Source organism: Physeter macrocephalus, chromosome 11 (genome assembly GCF_002837175.3).
Source record: "Physeter macrocephalus isolate SW-GA chromosome 11, ASM283717v5, whole genome shotgun sequence".
Lineage (NCBI taxonomy): Eukaryota > Metazoa > Chordata > Mammalia > Artiodactyla > Physeteridae > Physeter > Physeter macrocephalus.
The window spans coordinates 156,380,255-156,389,735 of record NC_041224.1 but is presented as its reverse complement, the minus strand read 5'-3'; the positions used below and the strand labels follow the sequence as shown (position 1 = coordinate 156,389,735).

Below are 9,481 nucleotides of genomic sequence, written 5' to 3'. Positions count from 1 at the left end.
TCCACGACTCTCTCTCTTCTCCTCCAGCTACTCTGGCCACTTCTTCTCTGCCCTCTTCTTGGACCTCTTTCCCTCTGTCTTTCCTTTAAATTTTGCTTTTGAATAAAGGAACAATGTCCAGGAGGTCAAGGATGGGTGGAGGGAGGGGGCAGGTTTCCTGGAGGGAAAATGAAGGCAAATATGAATGAATGAGTGAATGAATGAAGCCAGACCAAAGGGGCATGGCAGGGGGGGCGGAGGGGGCCCTGTCCGTGTCGTGTTCCACACCCCCAGCCCCTGCCTTGCTGGTGCTCTGCACACATGTGCTTCTTTTGTGTCTGTCTGTCTGGTGAGAGGATGAGCTTCTTGACATCATGGGCCGCGCTGGTCACGTCCTGCTGTCTGGCCAGCACTTGGCACATGGTAGGTGCCCGAAGTACCTGTTGACTCACCCTGGAAAAGACATTCTAGGGGCCAAAATAATGGTCACAGAAGTGAGACGCCTACAGGGATGAAATCATCAGACCCTCCTCAGCTGGGGCTCAGGCACTAAACCGGTAGCTGGATTTCTGTGCCAACGCTGAGGCCAGGGTCAAGTTTGCTTCCTTCTCAGTCCTAGAGTCTCTGACCAGGGCCTGGGGGCAGCGGCCTGGACAGGGTGCATCTTGGTCGCACAGCCCACTAAAGAAGGCTTTGAACCAATAAGGAGAGAGGCAGGAGGGGAGACCTGTGGCTTAGGGTATGAAACCACTGTCTGCCCTGAGTGTCCTTCAGGGCTGGCTGAGCCATGAGTCTGGGGAAGACAGCTGGGAAGACTGTGGCCTGCTGTCCACTGGGCATGGCTGTAGGGCTCCCCAGCTGCGTCTCTCAGAGCACAAGCTTCTCATATGTCCAAGGGACAAATCTGAAGTGGGTGGCATATAACACATCTCACTAAACAGCAGTTGCTATAATTACTGCTTATATCAAGTGTGTCTCCTGAAATCTCTGGGGTGCTCACAAGCCTGGGAGAGGAGTGGGACGGGGGGCTTGGGTCTGGGAGCTGCCTTGCCCTGCAGTGTTTGTCACGGTGGGCCTGGGATGTTCCTGGGCACTGCAGAGCCTAAAGCAGCAGTAGGAGGGGATTACAAATGTAAGAGCATCTGGTCCGCTCTCCCTGAAGGCCCAGCACAAGGGCACTGTGGGGAGTTAATCCACAGGTGCATTTGTGGTTCTCAGGCCGATGGCGTTTCCTGAGAACACACCAGGGAGCCTCTGGTGGATGGAGGGGTGGCAGGTAGCCTCGTGGAGGCTGGGGACATGACAGGGCACCAGCCAGAGATGTAAAAAAAAAAAAACAAAAAAAAAAACACCAGAGGAGACTTTCAGGTGGTACCCTCTGCCAATGTAAGGGACACTTGGGGCTAGTAGGAGAGGTGCCTCAGAAGACTCAGGAATATTCAGTTTGGAACAGAACAGACCTGGGAGCCTCTATCTTCAAACACTACATTCCAGTAGATAATAAACTTCTTGACAGTAGGATCGTTATAGGTATCTTTTATCTTTTTATCAGAAGCATCTCCCAGCTTCTGATTAGAACTGTCTGCGGGGCAATGTGTTCCCTGCCTCTGGGCATGTTCAAGTGTAGATGGATGGGACAGTGCCCTGGGAGGGGTATTGACTATGAAATCACTGGTGGGACCAGGGACAGTGGAGGCCCCTCCCCATCATAAGATTGCTTTTGGTGGTGCAAGTGTGTGGCCAAGGTTTTGTTGGGAGGGTGGGCTTTGTGGGTGTGATAAGACAGACCTTTCCCCACTTGGTGAATAATCCTTTCCCCAGTGATCTGCTCAGAAAACGGGCTACCTCTGAGCATGGTTGGACTGTGGCTGCTTCCCCAGTGGGCCCTCCAGCACTGGGACACTCCCTCCCTCCCCACTGGGGCCATCTTTCGATGAATGGGGCTGTATTGCCACCCTCTCCAGCCCTTTTCGTTCTCCAGGACGCTTCCCTCTCTTTTTTTTTTTTTTTTTTAAAGAATCAATTTTATTTTATTTATTTATTTTTGGTTGTGTTGGGTCTTCATTGCTGCACGCAGACTTTCTCTAGTTGTGGCGAGCGGGGGCTACTCTTTGTTGCGGTGTGCGGGCTTCTCATTGCGGTGGCCCTTACATTCTTGACACACCCCCTCCTCATCAAAGAAGCTGATAAATTACGGACAATAACAACAAAAACATTCCTTCTCTGCCGCCACTGCCCCTAAGTTCAAGTGGATGGTGCTGCCTACAGGTGAGCAAGGAGGCCGCCACCCCTACTCCCTCCTCTGTCTGAGACATGGCCAAACTCCCTGAAAGGATTGTCTGCTGTTCAGTGCCTCCTGCAGACCCGGCCCTGTGGCTCCCATCCCCCCATGCGTGATACTGCTCTGACCAGCCACATCCTGACTGTTCACTGCAGGGGACACTGCACTCCTGACTTCCCCTGATTTTGTGGCTGCACGTGACATGCCGCCACCTCCCTCTCGATGGCTCTCCTCCGTGCATGTCCACGACTCTCTCTCTTCTCCTCCAGCTACTCTGGCCACTTCTTCTCTGCCCTCTTCTTGGACCTCTTTCCCTCTGTCTTTCCTTTAAATTTTGCTTTTGAATAAAGGAACAATGTCCAGGAGGTCAAGGATGGGTGGAGGGAGGGGGCAGGTTTCCTGGAGGGAAAATGAAGGCAAACATGAATGAATGAGTGAATGAATGAAGCCAGACCAAAGGGGCATGGCGGGGGGGCGGAGGGGGCCCTGTCCGTGTCGTGTTCCACACCCCCAGCCCCTGCCTTGCTGGTGCTCTGCACACATGTGCTTCTTTTGTGTCTGTCTGTCTGGTGAGAGGATGAGCTTCTTGACATCATGGGCCGCGCTGGTCACGTCCTGCTGTCTGGCCAGCACTTGGCACATGGTAGGTGCCCGAAGTACCTGTTGACTCACCCTGGAAAAGACATTCTAGGGGCCAAAATAATGGTCACAGAAGTGAGACGCCTGCAGGGATGAAATCATCAGACCCTCCTCAGCTGGGGCTCAGGCACTAAACCAGTAGCTGGATTTCTGTGCCAACGCTGAGGCCAGGGTCAAGTTTGCTTCCTTCTCAGTCCTAGAGTCTCTGACCAGGGCCTGGGGGCAGCGGCCTCACAGGGTGCATCTTGGTCGCACAGCCCACTAAAGAAGGCTTTGAACCAATAAGGAGAGAGGCAGGAGGGGAGACCTGTGGCTTAGGGTATGAAACCACTGTCTGCCCTGAGTGTCCTTCAGGGCTGGCTGAGCCATGAGTCTGGGGAAGACAGCTGGGGAAACTGTGGCCTGCTGTCCACTGGGCATGGCTGTAGGGCTCCCCAGCTGCGTCTCTCAGAGCACAAGCTTCTCATACGTCCAAGGGACAGATCTGAAGTGGGTGGCATATAACACATCTCACTAAACAGCAGTTGCTATAACTACTGCTTATATCAAGTGTATCTCCTGAAATCTCTGGGGTGCTCACAAGCCTGGGAGAGGAGTGGGACGGGGGGCTTGGGTCTGGGAGCTGCCTTGCCCTGCAGTGTTTGTCACGGTGGGCCTGGGATGTTCCTGGGCACTGCAGAGCCTAAAGCAGCAGTAGGAGGGGATTACAAATGTAAGAGCATCTGGTCCGCTCTCCCTGAAGGCCCAGCACAAGGGCACTGTGGGGAGTTAATCCACAGGTGCATTTGTGGTTCTCAGGCCGATGGCGTTTCCTGAGAACACACCAGGGAGCCTCTGGTGGATGGAGGGGTGGCAGGTAGCCTCGTGGAGGCTGGGGACATGACAGGGCACCAGCCAGAGATGTAAAAAAAAAAAAAACACAAAAAAAAACACCAGAGGAGACTTTCAGTGTGGTACCCTCTGCCAATGTAAGGGACACTTGGGGCTAGTAGGAGAGGTGCCTCAGAAGACTCAGGCATATTCAGTTTGGAACAGAACAGCCTCAGAAGACTCAGGCATATTCAGTTTGGAACAGAACAGACCTGGGAGCCTCTATCTTCAAACACTACATTCCAGTAGATAATAAACTTCTTGACAGTAGGATCGTTATAGGTATCTTTTATCTTTTTATCAGAAGCATCTCCCAGCTTCTGATTAGAACTGTCTGCGGGGCAATGTGTTCCCTGCCTCTGGGCATGTTCAAGTGTAGATGGATGGGACAGTGCCCTGGGAGGGGTATTGACTATGAAATCACTGGTGGGACCAGGGACAGTGGAGGCCCCTCCCCATCATAAGATTGCTTTTGGTGGTGCAAGTGTGTGGCCAAGGTTTTGTTGGGAGGGTGGGCTTTGTGGGTGTGATAAGACAGACCTTTCCCCACTTGGTGAATAATCCTTTCCCCAGTGATCTGCTCAGAAAACAGGGGCTACCTCTGAGCATGGTTGGACTGTGGCTGCTTCCCCAGTGGGCCCTCCAGCACTGGGACACTCCCTCCCTCCCCACTGGGGCCATCTTTCGATGAATGGGGCTGTATTGCCACCCTCTCCAGCCCTTTTCGTTCTCCAGGACGCTTCCCTCTCTTTTTTTTTTTTTTTTTAAAGAATCAATTTTATTTTATTTCTTTATTTTTGGTTGTGTTGGGTCTTCATTGCTGCACGCAGACTTTCTCTAGTTGTGGCGAGCGGGGGCTACTCTTTGTTGCGGTGTGCGGGCTTCTCATTGCGGTGGCTTCTCTTGTTGCGGAGCACAGACTCTAGCCGCGAGGGCTTCAGTAGTTGTGGCACACAGGCTCAGTAGTTGTGGCGCACGGGCTTAGTTGCTCCACGGCATGTGGGATCTTCCCGGACCAGGGATCGAACCTGTGCAGGACCCTTTCCTCTTAACTTTCACCTGCTCCTTAGGCATCCGCCTCGGCCTCCTCTTTACCTCCACCCAGCCAGGCTAGGACATGGACAGATGAACCCTGACCCAGCCTCCCGACTCCAGGGCCTGGCTGGCCCAGAGCTCTTGAGTATGGACTGCAGCTGGGCTTTCCTGAATGCATTTCCCGGCCCTTCACTCTTCTTGCTCAGGCAGGAGAGAAGCCCCTCCCCTCATCCTGGGAGTTGGGATGTGTGAGGGTCGCACTTTGCCTGCCTTCTTACCCTCTCAGCATGGTTCTGGGAGGAGAGGTTTTTGTTATGGGAAATGTCTTATGACCCTTCCTCATGACCCTGCCTTACTGTTAATGCTCCCTTGACTCTATAGTGAGGCAGGGGCCTTAGAGGTTGAAGTTTAAGGTTAAGAAACAGCTGGGGGACGCATGGAGTTGGGGTTGGAAGGCCTCCTCATGCTGCATGATTGAGGCACAGTCTCTTGAGGGGGAGGCCAGCCTGATCGGGGCTATGAAGAGGAATGAAAGAGGCGGCCTGGGAGCCACCCACCAGATGTGCCTTGGGCCAGAGGCAAAACCCAGAGGGCAGCCAATTTGGCGGGTGCCTTGGCCACAAGCCCTGCCTCTTGCCCTGGCCAGGTGACTTGGCATCTCTGGTTCCAGTCTCAGCGTTGGTGGCATTTGGGGGAAACTCCAAGCTTGGGCTTACCTGCTGCCCCCGGGGATCAGGTGAAGTGGGCCATCAGGTCATTGTACTGAGGGTGTCTGGTCCAGGAGCTGGCACCCCTGGACTTTCAAATGTATTATTGTTGTGCCGGAAGGCTGGCCAAATACTTTGGCTGAATTATTACCACTTTTGTCACCCTCAGACCAGCAATTTGCAGAGGACTGGGGGGCCTCATCTGAAGTTTATTGATCGATCAAAATGTAGTTTTTGTTTTGAGGACTCAGAAGGTTCTGGTGGGTCATGCCAGAAACTTGCTCTGGGCTGTGCCGTTTCTCAGCCCAATTGACCTTCTCGGCCAGCATTTTATCTCACCAATGCCTTAACGTAGGGCCCCTCCCAGCCACCCCGCCCACCCGGTGCCCGGAGCCCAAAGCTAATTCCTGGGGACAGCGTCACACCCACCGCACCCTCTCCAAGCTGACTCCTGCGCTCTGTGTCCCCAGGCTGCTGAACAGAATGTCCGCAGACGACCGGCACCTGGTCTCCAGCTGCGGCTCCTTCATCAAGACCGAGCCGTCCAGCCCGTCCTCGGGCATCGATGCCCTCAGCCACCACAGCCCCAGCGGCTCGTCCGACGCCAGCGGCGGCTTCGGCCTGGCCCTGGGCGCCCACGCCAACGGTCTGGACTCGCCGCCCATGTTCGCGGGCGCCGGGCTGGGAGGCACCCCCTGCCGCAAGGGCTACGAGGACTGTGCCAGCGGCATCATGGAGGACTCGGCCATCAAGTGCGAGTACATGCTCAACGCCATCCCCAAGCGCCTGTGCCTCGTGTGCGGGGACATCGCCTCCGGCTACCACTACGGCGTGGCCTCCTGCGAGGCCTGCAAGGCTTTCTTCAAGAGGACCATCCAAGGTGCGTGGCAGCAGGGTGGGCCCAGGCGGGGTGCGGGCCCTGCAGGGAAACGGGTGATTCTCGCGAGCTGCCAGCTTGGGTCTGGGAGCCACTGGAGCCGAGGTTCTGGAGGCTCCCTTCTCTGTCTCCCAGGTTTTCTCATTTTGGGATTCTGGACAAGGGTTCTAAGTCCCAGGCTTTTGTTGAAATGGCATGCACCCCCATACAGCGCCCCAGAAGGCCCAAAGAAAATCCACACAAATGCCTTAGCACAGGTGTCTCTCTCACTAGGATGGGGAACGCTGTCAGATGTGTGTCCCTAAAAAGCTGATTTTTTGGAGAAAAAGCCCTCTATGCCCTGCAACTCCAGACCTCTTGAAATGTAATGGGTCTCTCCTTTTGTTTTTATCTTTTTTAATTGCACAAGTGGAATGTGACTATTTTCTTCATCGTGAAACAGTCAGGGCCACAGAGCAAGGGAAATCTCCCCCTGACTACTCATCCTGTCCCATCCCCGTGGGGCCGCTCTTTGAGGGCATGTGCATATGAGCTGAGTCATGTTCCAATGGCCATGAGGTGGTTGTCTCTCTCAGGGGGTACTCAGTCTGATGAAGTCAGTCCTGTGCAAATTGGGGATAACAGTGGGTCCGCCCTCACAGGGCTGTTATGAAGGTCATGGCACAGGGCCCAGCGCAGAGGAATGGCTGGGCATGCTAGCCAAGATTCTTTCTACAGTAGGTCATGGGTGGAGCTCTTGCTTCATGCGTTCCCTACCATCGAGTATCTGTGAGCTCCTACTAAGTGCCAGCCTGATGCTAGGATAGACCAAAAGCCCTGCTTGTGGAGGTCACTGAGATGAGCAGATGCCGACCCCTGGGGACAGAAGCTACAAACCAGACTGGAGAAAACCCAGGGGTGCCAATCCTGTCCCTGTCCTGCCTGGCGGTTCGAGGGTGTCCTCCCTTCCGCCACTCCCCTATTTCACTTTTGGAAGAGGCAGGCTGAGCTTCCCGGGGATGATTCTTGGCCTGTTCATTCAACGAATATTTGTTTAAATTTCTTGTGACGAGTTATTTATTAAACTAACTGAGGGCACTAGGATTGGCTATGTTTCCAGTTCTCTGTATTAGTTGAGATGGTATGGTGTCCTGGCCAACCGCCAGGCAGGCTCCTGGGTCACACAGCTCCATCCCTTACCTTACAGCTCAGTGCCTTTGGGGCCCGCCTCAGTTTCTCTCTCTGCTTCAGTTTGCTCTTGGGCGAGGTGCGATGATGTCATGCCTACCTCGCATAGAGCTGTTAAAACTGGTTTAAGTGCAGTAATAGCTATAAAGCACTCATACTATTGCCTGGCACTTAGTAAGCGCTAAATAAATGTTTGCAATTATTATTTTCACTTTCACAATATCACTTAGGACATATTATTAAGACAACAGACAAAATTTGTTTTATCTTCCAGAGCAGGCCTTTGTAATTAACATACATTTAAATGAAACAGTACAATCACTATTTTGACTTAACAGGATTTAAACTATTTTACCTATTTTAGCTCTAGATAAATTTATTCATTAATTGAACCCTTTAAAAAAATATAAACATGGTAAAAATTCAAACAGTACAAAGGAATAAGACAGTAAAAAGTAAGTTTTCCTGAAACCCTAGGCCCCAGTTCCCTACACCTTTCCCCAAAGGAGTCATGATACCAACTTCTCTCAGCAAATATCGATTGAGCACTTTTGTATCAGGCACCGTGCTAGCCTTCAGCACAGTGAATGGATGCATCCTGGTCCCTGCCAGCTTCACATTCCCCAGTCTGGGAGGAGGCCCTGGAATCTCTAAATGTCAAAAGCACTGCATTAATTCTCAGTATCCTGCCTCAATCAGGGTTGAAAACCTCCAGTCCAATGTCCAATCAGTATCATTGGATATTTGACAAATAAACATGAGATGTTTAAACCAATTTAAGCTACTGAAATAACAGTGTTTTTCTTTCCAAATTGGGAAGTAATCTTGGTAAGATTGCCACTATTTTAGACTCTTGGAGGGCGGTTTTTGAAAAATTGCTTTTTAAGAGACAGTTACATTTTCTTCTGTCCATATTCTTAAATGTGCTGGAGAGTTCTGGATTAAATTTTCTGAAAGCAGAGCCTGGTGTAGACTCAGAAACCTTACTACACCCTCAACAGCAGCCTGGGTGCTGACAACATCCTCTGCAAGTCAAGAGCCCACAGGAAGGGACTTCCCTGGTGGCACAGTAGTTACGAATCCACCTGCCAATGCAGGGGACACGGGTTTGAGCCCTGGTCCGGGAAGATCCCACATGCCGTGGAGCAACTAAGCCCGTGCGCCACAGCTACTGAGCCAGCACTCTAGAGCCTGCGAGCCACAACTACTGAGCCCACGTGCCACAACTACTGAAGCCCGCGTGCCTAGAGCCCGTGCTCCGCAACGAGAGAAGCCACCGCAAGGAGACGCCCGGGCACTGCAGCAAAGATCCAATACAGCCAAAAAAAATTTTTTAATACATAAAGAGCCCAGAGGAAGGATTTGTAAATAGTCTTAGTTATTTACTACCACGTAAAGGATAAAGATCTCTTCCTAGAAGTCCAAAGACAAACAGCAGCCTTTATTGCGATCAGAACTGAACTACTCTGTCTCTTTTCTTTGTCACAAGAAGAGTTAACTCATTTCCAACCAGAAAGGTTTCTATCTGAAACAGGGACAAGTGAACTCTAAGGCTGATGGATTGCTCTGGTTATTTTATCAATTCTTTGGTTTTGTTCTAACAAAGATTTTGATTTTGTTGTTTCTGAGCATAATAGTTGTAGGAAATTTGGAAAAATGGGGAAAATATAAAGAGGAAACAAATGACCTACAATTGGACAACCTCAGAGTCAGCTTAGAACCAAGAGAGCATTAATTTAGTCCCTGCCCTGAGTAAGGTGCTTCAGGGAGAGAAAGAGACAGGGTACCTGCCCTCAAGAAGCTGGAATCTAAGGCTTAGAGCACACGAGCTGCAGGCACAGCCTTAGCCCAGCCAGGGCAGTCTCCTAAGCACCTCCCCAATTAAGGAGGATATTTAGGCCATTTTTAAAAAGGCCTTTAGTCACA

At 51.8% G+C, this 9,481-nt stretch overlaps 1 protein-coding gene across 1 annotated transcript; it reads left to right on the top strand.

The window, feature by feature from the left end:
* Positions 1-2,139: 2,139 nt before the first annotated feature.
* Positions 2,140-9,211, top strand: ESRRB (estrogen related receptor beta). The gene is made up of 2 exons (XM_028496247.2): positions 2,140-2,247; positions 5,982-9,211. The coding sequence occupies exon 2, from the start codon at positions 5,995-5,997 to the stop codon at positions 6,691-6,693; it is 699 nt and encodes a 232-aa protein (XP_028352048.1). The 5' UTR covers positions 2,140-2,247; positions 5,982-5,994; the 3' UTR covers positions 6,694-9,211.
* The last annotated feature ends 270 nt before the right edge of the window (positions 9,212-9,481 follow it).